This window comes from Rhinatrema bivittatum, chromosome 1, assembly GCF_901001135.1.
Source record: "Rhinatrema bivittatum chromosome 1, aRhiBiv1.1, whole genome shotgun sequence".
Taxonomy (NCBI): Eukaryota; Metazoa; Chordata; class Amphibia; order Gymnophiona; family Rhinatrematidae; genus Rhinatrema; species Rhinatrema bivittatum.
The window spans coordinates 484,576,127-484,601,245 of record NC_042615.1 but is presented as its reverse complement, the minus strand read 5'-3'; the positions used below and the strand labels follow the sequence as shown (position 1 = coordinate 484,601,245).

General features: G+C 47.6%; 1 protein-coding gene across 3 annotated transcripts in view; it reads right to left on the bottom strand.

Moving 5' to 3' along the window:
- Positions 1-3,650: 3,650 nt before the first annotated feature.
- LOC115094484 (semaphorin-3F-like) overlaps positions 3,651-25,119 on the bottom strand; it is a 103,452-nt gene continuing 81,983 nt past the window's right edge. For 2 of the 3 annotated variants that reach the window (XM_029607584.1, XM_029607594.1), the window contains exons 8-18: positions 20,116-20,255; positions 19,915-20,029; positions 19,566-19,635; positions 17,855-17,999; positions 14,942-15,164; positions 13,711-13,799; positions 6,953-6,994; positions 5,947-6,104; positions 5,524-5,591; positions 4,737-4,870; positions 3,651-4,494 (exon numbers count right to left, since the gene is read on the bottom strand). In XM_029607584.1, the coding sequence (XP_029463444.1) occupies positions 4,102-4,494; positions 4,737-4,870; positions 5,524-5,591; positions 5,947-6,104; positions 6,953-6,994; positions 13,711-13,799; positions 14,942-15,164; positions 17,855-17,999; positions 19,566-19,635; positions 19,915-20,029; positions 20,116-20,255 (1,577 nt within the window). In that variant the 3' untranslated portion in view covers positions 3,651-4,101. The remainder of the gene's footprint in view (positions 4,495-4,736; positions 4,871-5,523; positions 5,592-5,946; positions 6,105-6,952; positions 6,995-13,710; positions 13,800-14,941; positions 15,165-17,854; positions 18,000-19,565; positions 19,636-19,914; positions 20,030-20,115; positions 20,256-25,119) is intronic. The other variant, XM_029607603.1, reaches the window with a different exon arrangement.

The following is a 25,119-nucleotide window of genomic DNA, read 5'->3' as shown; positions in this document are numbered from 1 at the left end:
GCCAGTCCAAGTTTCTAGAAACTTTAACAAAAGTGTTCCGTGACAGGGCTCCATCTGATGATGTCACCCACATGTGAAGACTACATCCTGCTTGTCCTGGGAGAAAAGACAGCCTGCAAGGAGGAAGACTTGGGCTGTGGGTTCAGAGGTCGCTTTCAGCCTTAGTTCTAATTCTGATTGACTTCTTGAAGTTTGCAAGTCTAGATTACCTCTTGACGTCCCTTCCATTCCCATTTTTCTGTGATCCTATGTAGGTGTATAGGTATGTGTATCAAATTCTCTGTTGCACAGCTGTATTCTCCCGTCCTGATGTTCCTTCCGCTCCATGCAGGCGTGCTTGAGTCACAGAGCAGTGCTCTCGCAGAGCACCCAGTTCTGGAGTGGCCTGGGAGTGTCAGAGCCGCTCTTCTGAATGCAGGGCAGCAGCTTGCCAGGGACAGACTGAGCAAAGCCCCGCAGAATAAGAGAGGCGCAATGAGGGTGAGACATTTCTAACAGGGATACAGGATAGCTTCAGTCACATTCAGGTGCAAGAGTTAAAAACTCCTGCCCTCCGATTTCCTCACTTACTCTCCCCCACCCCACATATCCTCATTCACTTCCTTGCTTTCCTCTAATCTCTTCACTCACTGCCCCAGCCCCTGTCCTGCCATCCCCCCCACCCATCCCCTCATTCACTCTCTTCCCCATCCCCCAGTGTGATCACCAGCAGTGGGGCCCAGGAAGTCAGCACAGTAAGCAGCAAGCTGGCCAGGAAGCAGACACACCCGGTAGTGGCAGAAGCAGTGGGGCCGACAGGTCTCTCTGACCTTGGCCCATTATCCCTCTGAAGAGGGGGAAGACAGCTAATGCCAAAGTGCCAGGGGCTGAGTCCTCAGTGGCCCGTGCCAACGAAGCAAAGAACAACACCGTTCTCAAGAGCAGGGGCACTTGTTAGAAAAGGTCTTTTATTTACGTTACACATTGCTTAAATTCCACAGCAGGGGGGGGGGATTATTACAATAAAACAGCTTTGTTAAGTTAAACGTGGGAAAAAAAAAAAATCAAACAAAATAAACCAAAGTGTAAAAAAAAAATCAGCCAAGTTAGAAAAACTAGCATTAAAAAAATAGAAAACATTTCATCAAGGAATTTTTCCAGTGTAGACGGCCTGGAGGAGGGCGCGGCCCTGCATGTGCTCATCTCCGTGCCCGCACCCGTGCTGAGAGGGCGCCGGCAGCCTTCGAGGGGGGCGGGGCGCGTGGCTGCTTCCGCCGGCACGTCGGTGCAGGCCGACGAGCTCTCTGGAGGGAGCGCGCGCGTTGTGTCTGCTTGCGTGGCGGTGTGCGTGGGCAGCCTTCAAGGGCGTGGGAATTGGTGATCAGGTGACGCCGTGTGCGAGCTGTCGCCTTGTGCTTGCGTGTCTAGGAATGTTGGTCTGTTTCAGCGTGGCGCTTAACCCCCCCCCCCCTCCCCCTGTTCTCGGATCGTGCTTCTTTGCGACAGTCTGTGCTGGGTTTTTCTTTTCTGGCCAATAATTCTCCCTCCTGAAAACCCAAACCTGGAATTATACAAGTCTTTATGCTGTACATGGAAAGAAACACTGCCTCCCCCCCACCCCCCCCCCCCAAACATACACACAGTCGCCTTCCTGAAATATACGCACTAAGGTATATAAAGACCGGCCCTGACATCGAGGTAGATTTTCAATAGGGGGGGGGGGGCGACTAACTGCAAAAGAACATGCACAGGTTTTGGCCTGCACACACACCCAGCTGATCCTTCCTGCACACTCTACAGGCAAAGGTTGGCCGGCTGTGCAGCAGAAAGCTTGCGTGGGCACTTCAGAGGTGTCGAACGCAGCCGTGGGGTGCGTGTATTGGTAGCGCAACCGCCGCGCCTGTGAAGCTTTTGAAACTTCAGCGCGTGCAGTTTCCGGACACGCGCCCCCGCCAGAAGGCCACTTTCTGATGCAGCTAATGGCTACGCGGGTGGTGAAATTGCACGTGCCCCTTTCAGGCGACTGAAAATCCACTGACGCATATTCAGCAAACCTAGCCCCCAGGAAAAGGTCCTCCCTTAGAAAATTTACCACATACAGCAGAGAGCGCCTAAACCCCCTGCCCAGCAAGGCACACGCTGAAAAGAAGAGGCTCCCTGGGTGCCACGCAGAGGCGGTGCCCCAGAGGCCCGGGAAGAGGGGAGGCAGCGGCTGCTACTGTGGCGGTCCTTGCTGGCCAGCATGTTGCACTGAGAGTGCACCTTGGAGAAGTTATTCCTATAGCCCTCAGGCTAGTCCAACCGCTTGAGTGGGGGTGGGCAGGCAGAACAGTAGCGACCACTGGAAAGGAGAAGAGGGTAAAGATATCCTCCCCCCCCCCCCCCCCCCCCCCCCCCAAAACCAACCTTCACGTTCCCGTCTCCAGTGGGTCAAAACCATCTACTGCCCCAACGGCACCAGAACTCTTTTATCAGCAACACCCAAGCCATAACACAGCGACCCCCCCAGAAAACCAAAACAGAACCAAAAAAACCACAAGCACATCACACGTGGGAAGGAGGGCAGATACACCAAGACCCCCCCACACACACACACAACCAACAGGAGTAGCACTGCTAAGCAGTCACCTCCTAACAAACGCCCCACGACCAGCTCACTTATAAATGACTCTCTCTCATGCCTTGTACTGTTACCCCCTGTGACCCCACAACCAGAGAAGGCAACCGAGAACATCTGTAGGGAAGTTATCACTCTCAGTAGATCTATCATCAAGGATCAGATTAAATAATTGTAAATATAAAAGTGCTGCTGCTGAAATTATATATATATAAATATATATATATATATATATACACCTTGTAATAAATAATCATCCATGACGGTGGCCCCTCCAGCAAAGCACTTCTGAAGGGGGCGGTGGGAGACAAAGGGATGCATCCCCTGCATAGGGGAACACAGAGATGCTAATCCTGTTCCCACTGAGGACCCCAAGCGTCACACTGTCCCGCTGCACCTCTGCAGGGAGCACCCAAGAGGGAGGCAGATGGGCAGGATCCCAGTCTGACTGCTTTCTCTGCTGAAAAGTTAGGTGCTGGGGCACCCATCTACTTTCTTCTCGCCATCTAAGCGGGTCAGCGTTGAGGGGGGGGAAAAACATCACGGCCTAGGAGTTCTGCAAACGGAACCCTCTTTATAACGCCGCCTCGCTTTCCATTCCCCTTTACCCCCTTCTCTCCAACCCACCCTCCCCCTCAACTCCCCACCTCTCTCCTTTCCACTCTCCCTCTGCTAGACTCCTTCTCCGTAGCCCCCCCCACCCTCTATTCCTCTGAGACTCTAAGCTCTTGTTTCACACAGAGAGGAAGACAGACCGGTTACAGCCCCTTTCTGCCTCCCTCCAGTGATGTTTAGAAGGCAACTCTGGAATGTCAGCTTCAAGCCTGCACACACCTTAGGAATTCCAGACAGGCACCAAACGTAAACCTGGGAGTACAACACAGCCGTTCCCCGCCCACACTCTCAGCTGTGACCATACTCCCTGTTCTTACCCTCATACACAAACCCCAAAAACTGAGCCTTTCGTTATTTAGGCCCCAGTGATCACACCTCAAATCGTCAAAGACGCCCCCCCCCCCCCCCCCCAATGCAAACTATAAATTGGAGGCTGGGCCCTCAAAAGCTCCCACCCCATAGCCCTCCCAATATTAAGGATCCTTAATTTTTTTCCATTCCCAACCCCACAAACCATAGGGGTAACCCTAAAGAGCAATTCGCAGATGCGCCCTGAAAAACAGCACCCTAACCAAAGCCTAGCTACTGACTCAGATGAGTAAAGTTTACGTGAGGTCTGGTCTCAGTGAGTGACATGAAAGCGAAAAGTCTCAGAGAGAGGCCTAGCGTGAAGTGTCAAAATGAGGAGTCCATGGTGTCTCAAAAATTAAATGCAGTGCAAGGCCCCTGAGCTAGGCCTGGTGTCAGGCCTCCGAGCGAGGCCTGTGTAACAGTTTAGCATACAGCTTGATGTAAAGTTTTAGCCTACGATCTGGTGAAAATCCTTATAGCCCAAGAGGCCCCTTGGAGGTCCAGCCAATGCTCCTCAGTTCCACTGCACGATTTCCGCATCAGGTTCTATCAGATGAAGTTAGCAGGGCCAAGGAGTACTCGTTGGTCCGTTTGGGTCGATGAACCCGACTTAGCTGGTGCCAGTAGCTTTTACAATACTGGTTGATGACCTGGATTTCTGGCTGCTCAAAAGTCTGCAGCACATCCTGGCTGGAAGACTGAGTCCCCTGTGCCAGCATCTGTCTGTTCGTCTCGTCGGCAGTTAAAGAGATGGGGTCTATGGAGACGCTGTCCACCAGCTCACGATCCAGGACCCGCAGCCGGATGCGGGCCACGGTGTGCTTGAACCGGTTCTCTGTGGCCACGCAGTGATACAAACCGGTATCGTTCTTCAGGACTGTCCTAAGCAGCATACCATGGCCTGTTTTCACCAAAACTTTCTCTCGTCCGATCTACAGAAAAAAAAAGAAGATGAAGGGGAGTGAGTGTCAGTCCGAGGGGGAGGGGGCCCATAAGGCCACAAGGGCTCCTGAAGCTGGAATTAGAGCCCCTGGGAGAAAACAAAAAAAAAAGGGTTCAAAGCAACTCTCTTGCCGATGCCCAAATACAGCAGTGGCACTTCTCTCAGCCAGTGGCTGAGAGACCCTGCAGCAGACCCTGCAGCAGAAAGCGAAAGGATTTCTCCGAGACTTACCACCTTTCTGTGTGATGATCCCTCTCTCTGTATCAGCCACTTCACGGCGGCTTGCGGCGAGCGAGGCTGACACTCCAGGAACACGCTGGTCCCCTCCACGCCGTACTGCACCGTCTCCTGCAGGTGCTTCTCCACTGCTCCCAGACATGGGAAGAAGCAGGACAGGCAGAGGAAAAGCAGAGACCAAGCACCAAGAGGAAGGGCAACAAGAAAGTGAGTGGGGGGGGGGGGGGGGAGAGGGGGTGGTGGAACCAGACGGGGCGAGAGGGAGCACAGAGGCAGGGCCAGAGAGCAAGAGGGAGGACAGAGAACAGAGCAGAGGCAGAGACAGGAAGGAAGCAAGGGTGAGAGAAAAACAGAGCCTTTGTAATTCTTTTCTTTTTTACTGCTTAATGTGTTAAGTTTGCAAACACGTACACACGCTGTCATACCGATACAAATTTCTTGAATCTTGATGAGAGACGGTGTGAGGAAGGGAATAGAATAGAGTTGTATGTAAGGTTTGCCACCTGGCTCCGTGTCTTAAGGGAAAGTTTAATCCAGCCCTGGTCTTATCCTGTTTAGTACATGGACTCAACAGAAAGCAGGACTACAAGTCCCTGCACACAATGGAGTAAAACAAGGGCTGGAATAATTTGTTCCTTATGACCTTTCTTATTCTATAAACTAGGCTGGTGAACCGTGAGCTGGGTTTTCGGAAACTATTGGGCACAAGGCCAGTAAAGCTCACATTTGGCTTTATAGAAAGGAGGGACTCCAGCATGCACACTTCTGTGACCATCATTACCTTTGGCATTGTACCCGCGGCACTGTCTGAGGGGGTCTCCATGTTTTATGTCCTGGCGACGGCTTCTCCTGGGGTGGAAAGAGATAAGGTAGGTTAGAAAAGGCAGTACAGGTGGGGTAGGGTACCAGAAATGCTGCAGGACAGCACATAGCAGTCACCCGAAAGCCACATAAAATACCTACAGTATCTGAACGTAATCCGCTTTTAGTGCCTGATAAGCAGAATATAAATCAAATAAATAAAACACGACAGGAACAGTGGCCGAGGGCCTTGCTTTCACCTCTGTCCAATTTTACCTTGGTCTCCTCCTCTCGCTCTCTCTCTCTCTCTGAGCTGTGTCCGCATGAAAAGGACAAGGTAGACGCAGGCTCACAAGCCAGGGAACTGGAGAGCAGACCCCTGCCGCCGGAGACAGTCACTTACCTCTTGGAGGCGAGCGTGTAACGGGAGCAGGACTCCCCATCCCAGGCACAGTACGGGTCTCTAGCCAGGCAGCAGTCAGCACAGGCCTGTCCGTACACGGGGCAGCGATGGAGAGTTATCTGTGTCACGCCAGTGGCCGAGGAGACATAGAGCTGTTGCTGCAATGGGAGGGGGCAGGCAGTCAGCCAGATGTGAGCGAGCTTTCCTCCCTCAGACTGTTCCTTTGCACCCCCCTCCAGACAGCACAGTTTCCTCACTACACCCACAATATTCCAAATACTACCCAGTGTCAACATTTGTGCCCTCCAGGTTTCCTGTCTATCCCAGAAACAGGGTTGCCAACTCAAGAAAATGTTTCTTCCTGACAGTGTGCCAGATTTTTACTGACAACCTTTTTTTTTTTTTTTTTTAGGTGCATGTTTTACCGTCACTGTTTTGTGCACAGCTGGAATGGCTGGGCTGAGATTCACCCCTCCAGGCACCAAGATCCAGCCCCTGAGCCTCGCAGAGCCTGAGCCCACGGCCGTTTCCTCCTCCTCTTCCTCCTTTGGGCTTCCAGAATCAGAATCAGAACCAGGACTGGGATCCGGCACCCTTAAGCCTTGCAACCACCTGGGACTGTTTGTCCCTATGTTATATCCCCTCCTAGTCCCCTTAGCTCAGTCATTGCAGGGGGGGCGCCTTTGGTAACTCTGTAATCATGGACCTTAAAGGTGTCACCCTCTGCGTGATGACCAAGACTCCCTTCCTCTCCTTCCTCCATCCCAGGAGCTGTGCCCGCTGCCTGACATGAAATCCTCTTTATGTACATAGAATATTTTGTTTATTTGTTTGTTGTTGTTTTTCTTTACCGACTGCCAGTAAATTTAATAACAGTTAGCACCTCCTGCCTGGAAAGTTCACACGTGCGTGCACGCGTGCGCACACACACACGCACACTACAAGGAGATGCACAGATAAGCACGTGCTGTCACACTTCTCCTTCTTTAGTAAATATGCTTCTCACCCTTTTAGAAGAAATTCTCAGAGACTTCACAGGGGCAGGTACCTGCAGAGAGAAGAAAAACAGTAACTCTAACCTTGCGCATCAGCACATCCGTGAACATGCAAACACGTAGATACGTACGCTGTACACGGTCATATCACACACAGTCACAAACACACACTTCACCGTTCTTGGGAACTCTATAGAGTCCTGGTCACCCTGAGATCGGTGCAGATTAGTGGGGGAGTGCTTGCAAACTTTCTCTCTTCTCCCTTCCCCTCTTACACTTTCACATTCTCTCTCTCCTCAAGGGACAACCACAGTATTCTCTTCCTTCTCCCCAGACCAAACCCCAGTTTCATCTTCATCCAGCCAGACCAGTCCAAGCACTTGCGTTATGCCTTTCAACCAGCAGATGGAGACAGAGACTAATAAGTTAGGTGGCCTCAGGCTGCCAGTATTCTCTGTCTCCTGCAGACGACAGAAAAGCACATGTGCTGTGAGCTGAGGCCTGGATAGGCCTTGGTGAAAAAGACAGAAATTTGGGTGAAACTCTTGTGCTCCCTTCCTTGGTTGAGCACAGCTAGTGGACCAGGGGGCTTCCAGTTAATGGAACAGAGTTTTTCTTGGCTACGGTTGCTGGAATCATTTCTCTTCCCCCCTCCCTCCCCAAGCTTTTTCTTTCCTCTTCCACAGTCTCCCCTCCCCTTGAATAAAAAAAGGTTAAACAAGGCTCCCTGACCTATTCTCCCCCCCCCCCCCTTCCCTGAGGCCTATGGCTGGGCCTGGTTCCTGCTTGTTTAAGCTTTAAAAAAGAAAGAGAAAGAAAGTGGAAGGCAGAAGAATGGTTTTACCATCTGAGGAACTGTGGGCTGAGGCAGGAGAGGTAAGGGAGGAAGCAATGGTGACTTCAGGAGCGTGAGAAGCACTCAATCGTTTGCAGTGTGTGTGTGGCTCGTTCTGTCAGGCACTGGAAGGGGGAAACCTGTGTAAATCTTGTGAGGAGGTGAAGGAGAGAGGGCAGCTTGTGGAGTCATCTGCCTTGAGAGAGCAGCATTGGCCGGGTCATCTGCAGGCCATTCCCATCAGCGAGCTTGCTGCTGTGGTGGGAACAGTGGCTATATTGGAACCGCGAGAAGGGAGCAGCTCAGAGCAGGGGGCCTTCCTACACTGGTTCCAGCGGTCTCAGACCTTTCAGCGGTCGGGTCCGCGGCTCCTCCGGGTGGAGTTCCAAGAGGAGCAGCTCCCATTTCTTCAGGTGGAGACGCGATTCCTTCCTCTTCCTGGGCCTCTGCTCCAATGGAGTTTGTGAATTGTTCGCATCAGGCCCTTTTCTATAGGGCAGCGTGCAGCCCTGGGCTTCTCTCCAGACACCCCCCCAGGAACTCCTCCTGGGAATCCAGAGCAAAAGAATGAGAAAAAGGAGGATTGAGAGGGAAGAAAGTCCTGCAGTTTTGAATCTGTCACTTGTGGACCTCCTCTGAGGGAGAGTCAGAGGACGAGCACTCTTCCCCTCTAGAAGAGGATAATTCAGCTACGGATCGGTTGTTCTACAGAGAGAAACTTTCAATGGTTTCACAGTCCCTAAGGGCACTGGACTTAAGAGGAAAACACAAATAAAAATAAAAAGATGACAGGAATCTGTTAACTCAGAACCACCCTATAATGTCGAGTTTAAGGAAACCATTCAAAAGCGTTTCCGTGGCATAGATATAAGGATTTCACCTCTCTGTGCAATAGGGATGGCCCAGAGTTAACATTTTTAGAGGGAGTAAGACTAGGGCGAGGCTGCATTCCCTCCTGGTGCAGGAAAGGGAAAAACTGGCGTGTCCTCAAGTGGACGCACTGGTTTGTGCTGTCACTAGGAGGGGCCGCTGTTCCTGTGCAAGGGGGCTCTGCCCTCCAGCAGGTGTAGGAGAGGAAGACAGAGGCTGGGCTTGAGTGGGCTTGTGAGGGCTGCTGGCTTGGTGCTGAAGGCTGCTGTGTGCGGGGGGGTGTGTTACTGTTGCTAGAGCAGGATTGTGTTTGACCTCAGCACATACAGGAAAATTCCTTAGGAAGTGGCGGGACGATCCTGGAGGATGCAGCCTTCGGCTAGGAGTGCGGCTGCGGCTGCGTAACTGGTCAGCAGTTTCAACTTCCGAGGCAAGGCGCACCAAACATTTCTTCTAAGGAAATCTTTTTTGGAGAAGATTTAGAAAAACTGTTGAAAGCGTGGGAGGAATCGAAAGTCCTCAGATTTTCCTAAGACAAACCGAAGAGGGTGTCAGAACCAGCTCCGACTTGAAGCCGCATCAGGGATTCCAAGTGTGTGAAGCCGGAGAGGTTGGCCCATGGCCGGCGCTCTGTGCCTTTTAGCATTTGCTAATCCTTTCAGACCTCCAAGAAGGGAGGTAAGGATGGAGTCTCGGGGCGGTCCAGAAGTTCTCGGACCTTCCAATGAAGGTGTGGGAGGCCACTTGGCAGGGGATTATCAGCCTTTTACTGGAAGTGGGTCCTCATTACTTTGGATCAGTAGAAGTCAACAGGGACCATTCTGCTCTGGAGCTTTCCCATCTTTTCAGACCCCTTATGGTTTCTCCATTTATAAGGGGCCATTTTTGTGGCTGCTGCATATAGGGGCAGTAGTTTTGGTCCCATACTCTCAGTGGGGTCAGGGTCAGTATTCAATGTATTTTGTGGTAGCAAAGAAGAGGGGCATCTTTTGCCCTATTCTGGACCCGAAGCAGCTCTGAAGGTGTTCCACTTCAGGATGAAGTTGGAAATAGTAGTGGCACAACAAGAAGAATTGTTAATGTTGTTAGATCTGACAGAGGCGTATCTACATATCCCGATAAAAGAAGGGCATCAGAAATATTTTTTCCTTGCAGTGAAGGGGGGTGCACTTTCAGTGTCAGGCTCTTCTTTTTGAGATGGCCACAGCTGCAAGATCTGCAGAGAAGGTATTTTGGTGCAACCATGTCTGGACGATTGGTGGATCTGACTGAAATTGGCCCAGAAAAGTGAGACAGTTTTACTTTGGTAGCTAGTATGTAAAAACCTGACAGTGGGAGTGGATCTTGACTCTCCCGTTTGAATAATGGTGACCTCGGAACCCAACCTCTGCGGCTGGGGAACTCACTGTATAGTGGCTCAAGGAATTTAGCAACAATTGGTTGGAAACCAGAGTGATAGTGAGGGCACTCCTTTTAGTTTGCTTCCATTCTAAAGGGTCAGGTGGTCAGGATTTTGTCAGCCATTATTACAGCAGTGGCATATGTGATTCTCCAAGGTGGGATCAGGTGGTGGAAGAAGAAGGTCTGCGGTTAGTTAGGGTGGAGAGGCATGTAAAAGGGCTTTCCACTGTTCTTTTAGTGGAAATAGAGAACATACAAGTGGACGTCCTCATTCACAACAGGTTGCACTTCAGAGGATATGGTCTGTCCCAGGAGGCATTCTCCCCAATTGTGTCCAAATGGGGAGAACCAGTGATGGACTTGTTGGTGGTCAGCAAAAATGCATAGGTGTGAAGATTTTTCTGCTGAGGAAGGGTAAAAGGTTCATCTGATTTGATGACTTAATTCAAGACTGGCCATTCAGGGTTCCCTTTTTTGCCTCTGGTGAGCAGTGATATTGATAGCTCCCAACTGGCCAAGGTGTCCTTAGTATGCAGATCTAGTGAGGATTCTGGATGGGATACGCTTTTGTTGCCTCAGAACACAGGCCTGTTGTTCAAGGGCAGTAGTTTAAGAGGATCTGTCTCAATTTTGTCTTTTAGCTTATCTGCTAGAGAAGGGATAGTCTCAGAAAGTTGTAAATACCCTTTAGTGCTCCAAGAAAGTTTTCACTTCCTTGGAATATGTAAATTGAGGATTGGTGCTCAATAAGGAAAATCTCAGCTAGCGGACTTCAGTGCCAGTTATTTTAGAATTCCTGCAGGGGGGACTGGATAAGGGTTGGCCCTTAACTCCCTAAAATGCAGATAGCAGTTATTTCTTGTTATAGAGGTGGTCGATGGGCAGAATTTTATCATCTCATCCAAATGTGTCTCGTTTCCTTTGGCAAGTAAAGCATATTTGGCCTTTAGTAAGAGAACCAATACCGCTCTGGAATCAGAATTTGGTGTTGTCATACCTGTTTGGTCATCCATTTCAGCCTCTAAGATCGGCATTGCTTAAGCTGCTTACTCTTAAGGCAGGGTTTTCTGGTTGCAATCTGTTCCACCAGATGAATTTCAGAGCTGGAGGTTCTATAGGATAGATATCCCTTTTTAGGTTCTTCGGACAAGGCGGTATATATTCTCAGTTCCTTCCTAAGATGTTTTCCACATTTGTTTTATCTTAACCATGTATGTCTCCATTCCTTTCAAAGGTATTCAGGAGAAGATGCTAATTTCCATTATTTAGATGTTAAGAGTTCTTCTGCTGTAAATAAAGGTCACTAATAATTTTATAAGTCTGGAGAATCATTTGTTTGGTTTAGTGGTTCTAAAAGAGTTGGAACATTTTGAAAGACATCAATAGCTCATTGGAATAAGGAAGTGATAGGGAAGGCTTACATATCCAAGGGATTGCCAATTCCCAAGAAATTCAGGGTGTAGGCAACTTTGTGGGCAAAACTTCGCCTGGTGTTGCCATTGGAAATTTGCAGAGTGGCGACCTGTTTGCCTTGCATACGTCTTCAAAGCACTATTATCTCGACCTTTGAGCCAGAGAAGAGGCTTCCTTTGGTTTGGAAGTCTTGAGAGTGGGCTTGCCAGTTTCCTATTCAACAGAAGGAAAGCTGGGGTACATCTCATGCATCTGGACTGGTCTAGCTGGATGAAGAGGAAGGAGAAATTAGTTCTTACCTGATAATTTCCTTTCCTTTAATCCAGTCAGACCAGACCAGGATGCTCCCTGTTCTGCCAAGTGTATTATTCTCCTGATTCATTTTCAGAATAACTGTTTGTGTGTGCTAGTGTTATGCTCCATGGCTGCAGACGGCTGCGACCACTGCTGCTCACCTCTCTTTTTGCTGCATTGGCTCCGTTGGGCGAACTCGCGGCCTCTGCCAGCGACCACCAGCCTTCCGGCCTCCGTTCCCGGGCCTACTTGAGCAGCATGGATGCTGACAACCGCTATCTTACCCTTGGGGTTCCCTAGGCGTGCGCGTGTCCCAACCAGCTTTAACCACGTCATGGTGGGAACCTCGGGGGCGTCCCCATCAGATGATGTCACTCTACTCCAGTATTTAAGCTCACCAGCCCAGAAAGCCAGCGACTTGGCAACGAGTTCACTTGCTGCATTTACCTACTCTCACTTTCAGCGTTGTTCCATTTCCTACTTCCATGGTGTGAGACTATTAAGTACCCGCTCCTCGGAGGCCTTCCTCTTCTCTTGGCTATCCGCTCCTTGGAGGGCCTTTCACCCGGAATCCTGCCTGCCTCGCTTCCTGAGGCTTTCTTCGGAACTTCTACTCATCTTCAACTGCTGTGAGTACCACACTGTGGACCCCCACTTGTGTCATCTACATGGGACCTCTCTCCGGTGTAGCCCGCTCTGCAGATCATTGCTGTGACTACTAGAGGAACCCTCGCCGGTATACCCCGCTCTGCGGACCACTACCGTGATCTCCCATCGAGGAACCCTCGAGTATCATTCCTATGGACCCAATGTAACTACAGTGACTGTAACATCCTCCAGCACCCCTGCTCCTCGGGTAATGCCGCAACTATTGCCTGACTCAAGTCTTCCGAGCTGAGTCTTACGGCAGTGTCGGCGCTGCCGCTCCGTGGCCTGCCTCTTAAGGTCACCCTCTCTTTCTCCATCTATTCATCTGCTGTACATCATCCTGCAGCTGAGACTCCGCCTCCCGACGGTGAGGCTCAGCGGGGCTCCTCCCCCTGGGCGGTACCACTTTTCATCTCGGCCAAAGGGCCCACACACTTACAAATTCACCCTTGGAGGGTGAGGAAAAGTTTAGTGATTTAAAAATGTTTATCTTAGTTTGTCACATAGAATAATGGCAGACTGAGGTCAGCATGGGAGACTATAAGGGGGTGACGTCAGCAAACCTGTTAATCTTTGTCTTCATCTGCTGGTTAGGAGGCATAACCCATGCGTCTGGACAGGTCTGGTTAGACTCAAGGAATGGATTAATGAACTAATTTCTCCATTTCTTCCATTTCTTCCTCTAGGCCCAACCCCATCACTCTCTCTTCTAATCCTGACCCTCCCAACTTCTGTAGCTGTGACTGATGTGGCTCCCATGGACCAATTCAGCTTCCTCAGGCCCAGTGCAAGTATTAGGCAGGACTAGGCATTCGGCTAGGGTGCCGGAAGTAGGCAGAGCAGCATAGGGGGACGCAAGGGCGGCATTCTTCAAAAGCGCACAGGAGGGATGATAGAGGCAGCGGTGGCAATGGAGGTTCTTGGATCAGGAGAGGAGGAGATATCTGGTGGCAGTGATGGAGGTGCGCAATTTTGCGGGTTTGGGGTGAGAGAGAGAGAGATGAAGCAGTGATGTCACCACCCAGGGCGGCAGCAGACCCTCACACCAGCACTAAGCTTCTGCTCTCACTTCCTCCAGCCCATGTGGGCCATTCGATTGCTACTGTTTTCTCTTTCCTCTGGTTCTCACAAGTTGATAAAGTCACTTCCAACACCTCCATCCAGCCTGACACTTGGAAATTTATGGTATGTCTCTGTAGACTCGAGAATTTCAACAAAATACCAGTGTCTCCGAGTTTTGCCCAGAGTTCCTACATACGCACACATCCATAGATACACCTGTTCTCCCAACTCGGACGGGATCCTTACCCGGAACACCTCCACCTCTTCCAGGGTTAGCTCTTCCATTTCGCTATGATCTTTAGGCAGTACAATAATCTTCTGGACTGTACCATGATCTGCCAATAGGGAAATACACACATATATAATAACTTGTTAATTAATCCCTAGAATTCAATGTATTAGATCACAAACACTATTGGACCTGCCACATTCATGCCTGTCAGTATACTCCAAGCTAGAAAACAAAAGCTAGTTCTCATAAAAAATGTTTTGGTGGACGGCCCGAGAACCTCCACGATAAACCCAGTGAAAGCCTTGAGAAAAATTCTGCCACTGTGCATTTCAGCTCTTTGTCTGCATGGTTGCCAGCTGTCTGCAAATTTACTGACAGTCAGTAAAAAAAAAGCAAACAAACAAAAAAACAACAAACTAACATGTCTGTAAAATTAATTTAATGTCAGCAAAAATATAATGAGCAATAGGCTTGTGTCTTCTCTGTGGGTCTTCATTTCTTGGGAGTCGAGGACTACATCACAGTGCATAAATGGGTGAATGTCAACATTATAAGGTCCACATTCAAAGGCTTTGTCTGGCTAACTTTTGGAGTTAACTGGACAAAAGCCAAAATGTGTATATTCCACCTCCCCGCACCCCCACCGAGCTGATACATTTTGTACAAACAACTCATTCTGAGCACATTTATCTAGAGAAGAAGAGGGAGCGCCAGAGGCATTCCAGGGATAGGGCTAAACTTTAGCCGGTGGGCACACATATTGAGGGCTGTCTGGCTAAAGTGGCATGCATGAGTCTGGTCGGGAAAAATAGCTGTCCTAAAATTATCAGAATAAAGTTATGTGAGTAACTTTATCTGGACTATATCCAGGTAAAAAGTTACGCGCATGACTTTACCTGGATAACATGCCCGCTTGCCAGCTCTCTGAATAAGAACATAAGAACATAAGAAATTGCCATGCTGGGTCAGACCAAGGGTCCATCAAGCCCAGCATCCTGTTTCCAACAGAGGCCAAAACCAGGCCACAAGAACCTGGTAACTACCCAAACACTAAGAAGAACCCATGCTACTGATGCAATTAATAGCAGTGGCTATTGACCTGAATAAGTCCGGCGGTTGCAAAATGGCAACAGTAAAATGTTTGCCCATAAAAAAAAAAGTTTGGTTATTGGTAAAAATCTGACAGACTGCCAGTAACAAATCTCGTCACAGGTCTGCAACCTTGTCATCTGGAAAGACTATTACCTGTCCCAAGGAACAGCACCTCATAGCGTCCATCCACGGCATCAACGAGGTCAACAGCAATGCTGGTGAACTTGTAGTCCACACCAGTGCGCACCACCAGGGGGCGGCGTTGGACAGGATACACGGCGTTGTACATCAGTGGATGTGTCCGGATAAAATTCACCAGTTCGTCCGAGAATTCCTTGGTGGAATGAATCCCAGGAGTGAAAGTACCGCCAGGACACTGTTGAAGAAAGCAAAGCTGCTTAGCTGTAACAAGCGTTCTTCACATGAGTGATGTGATGTCATCTAATAGCGCTGACTCAGATGTGCTCTCTCTCAGAGCTCAGAAAGATCCAGAAAGTTTTTACTGAGCATGCGCACATGTTCCTAGGCAGCCACTACCTCACAAGCCTCCTCGGTTTGTTTTCAAGCTAGACTTCAGCTCTGGGGAGGAGGGTGGGATCGTGTGGCTGATTTATTCTGCTGTCTATGGAGAACACCTGTCTACAGGTGAGCAACTTTGCTCTCTCTGTGGACAAGCAGGAGATAGATCACCCACACAAGTGGAGACTCCCACAGCTAAGGGTTGCAATTAACATCTCCTGTTATAGGCTTAGCAGATTAATTGCAACTTGTGACATAAGAGGATGACAGAAGAGCTGAAGTGTCTAATTGAGTAAACTTTTCAGAACTGATTGTCCAAAAACTGCCAGCTTGTTGAGAAGCTCACTCAAGGCAATAATGATTCGTGAAGGTATGAAAAACCCAAATAGCTGTTTGGCATATTTCCTTTATGGAAGCAGAATGAAGACGGACTAAGGAAAGTGCAGTAGCTTGAATCTGATGTGCTTTTACTTTTCCCTTAAGTTGTTCATTTGATTTCGAATAGCAGTAGGAAATGTAGTCAGAAATCCAACCAGAGAGAGTCTGCTTTGTGACTACAGAGTCTTGTTTTATTAGGTTAAAGGAAATAACTGAGATTTCCTGTATGGTTTAGACCTTTCCAAGCATAGTAAAGCTCTTCTATAGTCCAGAGTATGGAGAGTTTGTTCACCCTTGTTTGCGTGTGGTTTTGGAAAAAAAAAAGTTGGAAGTACAATTGATTGATTTAAATGGAAATGAGAAACCACCTTTGGAAAAAGTTTTGGATGAGTTCTCAAGATTACTCTGTTTTTGCAGATTTGTGTATAAGGAGTGCACACTACCAAGGCCCGCAATCCACTCACTGTGTGCCAAGGTAACTGCTACCAAAAACAAGATTTTCCAAGGCAGAATGTTTAAGTCTGCTGTTGCAGGCCTACTCGTATGAGGGCATTCTCTGTCCTTGGCCCTATTTTGCGGAATGCACTACCCTTAGAGCTCAGGGATATTGCTGACTGTAATATTTTAGAAAAAAGTTGAAAGCTTACTTTCTTCTTTCTTTCTTTCCAAAGATTTATGAGTCACCTATTCAAAAAAAGGATCTAAGTGACTTACAACAAAAGGAAATACTACTTTCAGTTTGCCTTTCCATGAATTACTGTGCTGTTAGCTGCTGTTTGTGTAATATGTCTTATTTAGCTGTTACTGTGCTGCTGTTTTACTTTGTTTTGTTTTATTGTGTGTGTTCTGCTGTAATTCGCCTAGCATGGTTTCTCCAGGATAGGCAGTATGAATTCCATCCACAATTTTTTAATAAAAAGATGATGGGCAGGTGAGGGATGAAGAGTTGTGAAGAGTCTAATTCAGGAACCAGAACCAGTGGCATGTTCCTGTCTTGTAAAGAAGTCAGGGGAACATCTGTGTGTTGAGAAAACAGTACTGTAGAGTCTTTGGTACCAAAACAGAATGGAGCAGAACCTCTCATGCTGAGGCCTTGCTGGAGGATGGGGCTGAGCATTTAATTTAATATGATGCCAAGAACTTCCTGGTAGATAGGTGCCAGAAGTTGATGGTGCCAACTTCTGCGCCGAAGCAGGTTTGGTGTAGGAACCATCTGATTTGGTGCATGTGTATGTTTTGCACCAAGGCGGAACTCTTGTCCCTCGCATGCTTCAAATAGGACTTCGGTGAATCCTGGTGCTGCCCGTCAGTGGACTCCGTTCTGGCTTTTTTCGGTATGGTCCCTCAGATACTCCCTTTTTCTTCTCCGGAGAAGGCGAGCCAAGTATATGCATCAGCCTTAAGTTTCTATATGAAAGGGGGAGGTGATTGTATGCCAAGCAGTTAGAGATACTGTGTGACGACCCAAGATAGCGGAGACAGTGGTCATGAAGATAAACTCTGACCGTCTAGAAACTGCATTTTGAGCAGCATTTAAAGAACATTTTCCCCAATGTCTTGAAGTAAAATTATGTTCAGATGTGAAGAAAAAAAAAAAAACGAACCTACAAATCTAAATTTTTTTTTTATGAGACTAAAAGAAAAACAGATGAAAACTAAAAATATAAAGAAAAAAAACCCCAAGAGCAAAACATGCAAAAAATGATGAGCGGCAACACATCCGTTTGCTTCAGCAGAAGAGAAAAAAACCAAGAAAACAAGGAGACTTGCACGGGGGCTGCTACATGGGAACACTTGTGCATGCTCAGTAAACACTTCCAGGTCTTTCTGCGCTCTGAGAGAGCATGTCGGAGTCAGTGCCATCGCATGACATCACCCCACTTGTGTGGCTGAATTAGTCCTGCTTATCCACGGAGAATAAAAAAACAAACTGCAGGCTGTAAATCTGCTTTCCTGTCACATACATGCATGCCTCACTCCATCTCTCTCATCACTCCTTCATAGTCCCTTGGATACATCTAAGAGACTTCAAAAAAAAATGTCAGCTTCCTCACAGGCTGTAGCACCCTGACGGCAGGACTCCAGAAGGGAGCCGCCTCACAGCAGTGCCCCCCTGTCAGTCAGGCCAGGTGCCTCCCCACCTCCCTCCCGCGGCGATAAGAAACTTACAGCCCCTGGTCTCGGATACGGTATCTTGCCTAGATAGGAGACCCACTGGTAGTTGTGTCCTTCCTTGTGTGCAAAAGGACCGTTGAAGACGGTGCGGACATCAGCCATGGAGTACACACAGACGGCCGAAGCTTTAAACACGGACCTGAGGAGAGAGAGCACAAGGGCTGAGGCCCTAACCTCCCACTCTCAGCTTTCATTCCTCCCACACAGGGCTTTATGTAGAGATGGTGATTTTGAGACGACGTTTCCCCATGTGAATCGGCTGGCTGAAGACTGCCCACCGGATCCCCAGCTAACAGCACGAGGGGTGGGGGCTCGACAATGCGTGTACTTTTTTTGGCGCATCAGGAGGAGGCATTCCTGGGCGGGAGACTAGACTTGGCTCAATCATTTTATTCAATTCGTTATTTTTTGGTTGCCCCCCATTTTATCTTATCAAAGTTCTATGCCCTGTTCTATGTAATCGCATTCTTACATGCTTTGTTTTTTCAGTTATAATGTAAACCGAAATGATATGTAATTTCTTACATGAATCCCGGTATATAAAAATGATATATAGATAGATAGAGAGATAGATAAATAAATAAATAGTTCTGGGGGCGGGGAGGGAGAGTAGACGCGCACCTTGCCTTTTTGAGATCTTCCAGCAAAATGCAGGTGTACAAGACCACCCTTACTTCATACCCATGATGAGATTTCAAAGTGAAAGTACGTACGTGCGGTCCCTTGGGCCTGCTTTGTGACGGGAAATCTGAAAAGGCAATGTACTCCCCCCCCCTCCCGAGTACGCCTCTGGGAACGCCTCCTGCCCATGTGGCTAAAAGCACATGCAGTGTGGAGTAACACGCAGGCTGTTAGCTGGACTGGAGGAGAGACATTTTCATATCCCCTGATTAACTCAGGTAAAGCACATTTTTAGCCAGGTAGATCGCAGTGAAAACTGTCCTCCCCGGTGTATTATTTTTCGAAATCCGTGCACAAACTGCCCCGCCAGCAAAGCTTGCTGAATTTGTAATCAGCTTTCCCAGCTGGAGTTTTAAACTCGGCAGTGGTTATACTTAACCTGAGAATGTTTGGCTAGAAGAAAGGTGTTTTGAAGGAGTGGGTCTCCCAGTGAGGGTGTGAGCCCTTCCTGGAGGATTGACCAAAAGGTTCGCTAGGGAAAGAGAGGGAGAAGGCATAAGATAGCGCCAGGAGGACAGACTGAAAGAAGAGGAAAGCAATGGATGAAAGACTCTGGCAGCCATCTGTCAGCATTAGCCACCTGTGTCTACAGTTCACCTGCAGGTGAACCCAAAGGATGACTCAGGTTTGTCTGAACAATTCTGAAAAGAAAATACCAGTATGAGGGACTTACACTGAGGAGCCAGTGCCAGCCACAGTACATCAGAAACAGATTACATCAGGGGCATCAGGGACTGACACTAAATCTGGGAATGATACTGGAACTCTAGTAGCGTGGGATCAGTAGTTGTAAAGGGGGCTCTGAGGTGGCAGCACGGGATCTGGGATGACTCTGGAACAGCAGCACAGGATCAGGGACAAAATGGGCAGCGGCCTGTGATGGGTGGCGCCACAGAGACTCTGGGACGACAGACTATGATTAGGAGAGATAATGGGAGAGTGGAATGGGATTGGGTATGACACTGGGACAGGAGCGTTGCAGTTTTGCAGAGTCCTTGCTTTCAAAAATGTCTGATGTTCTCACCCAAGCGTAGAGAAGACGGCGTAAATCAGTGGATTCTTTTCATCCTGTGTAGGCTGAATAAAGACATCCCCTGTAAGGCACAAAGTGCAGATTTACTCTACAAACAGTGCTCACATTTTACTGAGAGAGAGCCCAGCACAAAAAGGACCAGGGGCTGCAAAAGAGAAAAACAGATGGAGGTAAACAGAGGGAAAGGATGAGAAGGTGAGGGGGGGGGGGGGGGAGGGAATATAGGAGGGATGATGGGAAAGAAAGAGAGCGAGAAGGAGGAGGGAGGAAAAGTCCACAGCTGCTCCGCAGATGTTCCCACCCTCTCTGATCTTAGCCACAGAAATTGTGACCCACTCACGCAGCTCATCGAAGAAGGTCTCCACGCCGTCCTGGCCAATCACAGAGCAGACCAGCCGTGCCTTCAGAAAAGTGGTCCACTTATTCACCAGGGAGCGCAGTCCGCCGTTATCGTTCTGCAGAAGTCAGAGGTCAGAACTGTAACAATGATCCCTGTGCACCACAGCGCCTCCCCCCAATACCATCTGAATCTCATCCTCACCAGGCAAACCCTTCCGATTCTGGACAGGACCGCCGGCCCATTCGCACCCTCCAACGCCTTCTCCCGGAACAGGAAGTACAACTTGTCATCGTTGCGGTCCGAGCTGTCTGGGATCATGTGAGCATGGAGGAAGACGGGTTCTAAAAGAGACAGCAGGAATTGCAATATCCACACTATACCCAAAGTCACTCTCCCAAACTCTTGCCAGGCCCTTAGCTACATCATTTTCTTTTTTTTTAATTTGATTGCCGCTTGAGCATAAGTGAGGGTTTTAGTATATATTAATAGAAGATCTGATATTTCTTGCAAGTCCTCAAAAGAACTCAAACTAGCCCGTAGGCAGTTTTAATTGGATTCATCTAAATCTTTGAGATACCAATAGTTCATATTTTTCTGTTCATTTCTGGAATGACATTATTTCTCCCCACCACATCTAGGATATATTCCAACAAACACACCTCTTTTGATTGCCCAACAGTCAGTTGATGTAAGAATTAGAGATACATAATATAAGATTAAATCAAAGACATTTAAGGTTTCTCAAAATTCTACATGTGACACTATGAGTCAAGCACATCTGAAAGGATCATATAATCCACTCAAGAAATGCCCCTAGCAGGTAAAATAGCCGAAGGAATAAAGGAAGGCAATTTCCTTATTCAATTCAAGCCAGCTAGGTGCAACAAGACATTTTCACTAAATTATAGCCCACAAATCAGCAAGGTGCTAATGTAAAAACACTGAAGAATTTAACCTCTCTTTCCGCTGGATACCTTTAACTTGTGGAGGGCAATGAGGGGAATTTTACCTTTTCAGAGTAAACGTGAAAATAATCTATCTTGACATAGAGTGTGTGTAGCAAAATAGGAGAGCATGCTTATAATATAATTCAACTGAGTTGTGACTGCCATTCTGAAAGACTCTAATTGCCCCACCAGCATAAACATAAGGGAGACCATCATTTGCTACAGATTCCTGAAGCTGTTTGTATATTCTTTTCATATTATTGGAAAGCGTGGTATCCAAATGATAAAATATGATTCCCAAATATCTTAAATCCGTAGATACCCACCTTCCTTCTTTGGTCTGTGCCCGTTAAAACAACTCAGGTCTTCTCTGACTGGACAGGACTTATGTACACTCACATGTGCTTTTGTAATCTCTGGGTTGGACTACTGTAATTCAGTGTACTGTGATCTTATTCTATCTTTGTAGTGATGTCTACAACTCATTCAGAAAATGGCAGCCAGACTTTCAACAAGGGTAGAACAGCATGAGCATATTTTGCCAGTAATGGAGGAGCTCCACTGACAGCCTGTTTCAAAAAGAACTACGTTTAAGATATTATTCATTGCCTTTAAGTGTCTCAAACAGCTTCAGATTAAATATCTGAGTAGTGTATTTTGTACTTCAGTAAGATCCTTCTGTTTTTTTCAGCAGGGTTTCCTCCGAATTCCACCTCCTTCTGCTATGAAGCTGGAGGTGACTCGTTCCACGTTTTCATACACAGGACCGAAGCTCTGAAATTTAATTCCAGCAGATGTTTGCATCAAAGAACATTACCTGAGCTTGTGGAAGAATCTGAAGACATGCTTATTTTTCAAACTAATTAGTATTTACAATATTGTTTCTATTGTATTGTTATGATTATTTTATACTTGTATTTTTTTCTTCCCTTATTGGATTTTATATGGTTTGTACTGTATTATGATTTTTTTTTAGCTATTAGATTTTATATTTTGTACTATATTATTATGATTGATTTTGACTGGGTCTCGCTTCAAGATGTTTATCAGAAGCAAATCATCAAATTTAAAACTAAACTAAACTTCATAACAGCATTGGATCTGTGAACAGTAAGGGGCAAAATTTCAGATTTGTCTCCAGCAAATTTACACAACTCATCAATTACAGACAAAAGTGCATGAATGGAAAATTCAGGCTCCGTAACACAAGAGGACGGACGCATAGGCAGATAATTTACATTCAATGTTATGGAATTTTACTCCACTGATATCATTTTGTCGAATAGCTTTACAAGTGGTTCCAAGGCCAATTTATGAAGGAGGGCAGAGCGGATATCTTGTGTCATACCTTTGTTAAGAGTAAAAAGTAATTTGACAAACTAATTTCAGAAAGATAATAGCCTTAGGTCCCTTGTATAGACTTGAACCATTTTGATAAATTCTTCATCACATCCAAACTAGTCCCACACTTTGAACAAGTACGGTAAATCTCATCCAGTTCGACTGAAAGGCTTCTTGGCGTTAAGACAGATGGCAAGGGCTGATTCTTCAAGATCTTCGGCTCTACATATTGTGGGTAATTTTCCATTTTATATTTTTATTGTTTGATTCTTTTCAGAAATGTATGCAGCTGACCCCTGAGGAAGGCAATGCATTTTGCCAAAACATTGGCCATGTAGGGCTTTGAAGAGTGGCAGCGCGGCATTATAAGATTTTGTTTTGACATACAGAAGATGAGCACTTTTGATACTATAGTGTATGTGAGTATTGTTAGCAGAACAGGTGGCTTGGTAAATGATTTGAGCTTCTGTGCTGCCTGCTGATACTGTGTGCAGCCCGTAGCGGGTAAGAGACAATAGATTAGATTTCACAGCACTAATAATACCAAGCTCCTTCTGAGCCTGCCAGTTGTGGTGTTCATTTGACACCTCATTTTTTGACCCGATATATCCTTAGAGATGTTTATTATTTTTTGGGTAATTTTCCTAGGCCATTTCCACAGGTAAAGCAGTGCCTTTTATTAAAATAATTGCCCTCCCTGTGTGCGTGGGTAAGCTTGCGTGCACAGTGCCACTAAACGCATAATTTTTCCCACTGTGAGCGGAGGGGTTCCCCGGGGGAGATGTTTGCGCTTATGCGCATGATGTCGTAAAACTAAAAGCACATGCATGACTTTCCTTGGAAAAACGATCCAGGCAGATTAGCGGGTATAAAATATTTACGGGTGGTTTTCCTGGGTTCATTTGCAAAGGGAAAGCAGGTGTACTCTTTAACCCTTTGAAAATGTGTGCAATGTTCATGGGTAAAAAGTACCCGAAGACTTTGTACCAACCACAGGCAGTTTGAGAATTACCTCCATAATTTTGCCAAAAAGTCTAGTATTATCTGCTGCATGCTGTCCCTTCATGAACCCTGACTGGTCTTCAAGAATCAATACCCCCACAGTTTTCTCCAATCCTATCACTAGTATCTTACAGCCTACATTTATTAGTGAACTAGGTTTCTAATTATGTACTAACTGGGGAAGTCTCTACTTGTTTTTTTTCTGTACAACAATCATTGCCTCCAAAAAACTCCCTTCTGCCTTGCCAACCTGTAAAATGACTTAAGAACATAAGAACATGCCATACTGGGTCAAGCCGAGCATCCTGTTTCTAACAGTGGCCAATTCAGGCCATAAGAACCTGGCAAATACCCAAAAACTAAGTCTATTACATGTTTCCGTTGCTAGTAATAGCGGTGGTTATTATCTAAGTCAACTTAATAGCAGGTAATGGACTTCTCCGCCAAGAACTTATCCAATCCTTTTTTAAACTTGAGATACCTGTTTCAGTCTAGGAGCTAGGAGCTTCCCAAATGTCTAATAAAATTCCACCTGAAATATGTCTGGCCCAGGAAGTTTGTTGCTGTTATAACTTGTAGAGTGTGAACCCTGGGCCGAGGTGAGAGGTGTCTCTGCCCACAGGGAGGAGCCCTGTGAGCCTCACCGCCGGCGCAGTCTCAGTGGTGTCAGACACAGCTGTGGAAAAGAGTCTTTATTCAGAGAAGAGAAAGGCACAGCCCGCGGAGCGCGAAGTGTAGAATAAGTATAGTTCTGAGCAGAGGGGTATACCCAAGGGTGATACCTCTGATGTGAAGATCTGGTAGTGGCCCGCAGTGTGGGGTATGCCAGGAAGTCTCGCAGTAGTGTAGAAATACCTCAGACGTGCAGATCCGGTAGTGGCCGTGGAGCGGCGTATGCCAAAGAGGTGTCTCAGTAGTGGTAACGAGATGGTAGTCCGAGGTGCAGGAATCCCGATGAGGGTCCTGTAGTGGTGGTGCAGTAATGACCTGCAGCGCAGGGTATACCGGAGTGGTTCCTCCTGGCATGATGCGGTAGTGACCCGAGGCACAGGGTACACTGAAGAGGATCCCACAACGAGGCTTAGTATAGTTGAAGTCCGTAGTAGTAAGGTACTCACAGGAGGTAGTTCCAGGAGAGGTCCCGGGGAACGGGACAGATAGAAGTCCAAGGCAGGAAGACCCTCCGAGGAGCGGATTGCCAGAGACGAGGAAGGGCCCCCTAGGAGCGGGTACCCAGAGTGTCTCACGATAAGTGTAGAATCTGTAGATGGAGTGGAATTCAGCAACGAGGAAACTCCTTGCTAACTCATCATACCGAAGGGCCAGCCAGCTTAAGTACCACAGATGAATGACGTCATCAGGAGGGGACACCCCCGTGGTTCCTGCCAAGATGTGTAGAAAGGTGGTATGTGTGCGCACATGAATAGGTAATTCCTGAAATAAGATGGCGGTCGGCAGCGCCCATGCAGTCCCGGGAATGCCAGGCTGGTCGGTGGTTGGTGGAGAATGCCATTCTTCCAATAGATGACAAGGAAGCAAAGAAAGAGGTGAGCATAAATGGTCGCAGCCGTCTGCGACCGACGGGCGTAACTGTAGCCCCCTTCTTAGGGCCCCTCTCCGGGGGTTTTAGTTTCCTAGGATGAGAAATGTGGAATTGTCTGATCAACTCATTGTCGAGGATGTTGCTTGCAGGCTCCCAACTATTCTCCTCGGGACCAAATCCCTCCCATGAGATGAGGTACTCCCAGCGCCTTCCGCGTTTTCTTACATCCAGTATATCCTCGACCTAATAAGTGATGTCCTCTTCTGCAAAAAGAGGTTGAGGTTCAGGTGTTTTCTTTGAGAATTCCGAGAGGATGAGTGGCTTTACAAGGGAGATGTGGAAGGCATTGTGGATTCTAAGTGAAGAGGGCAA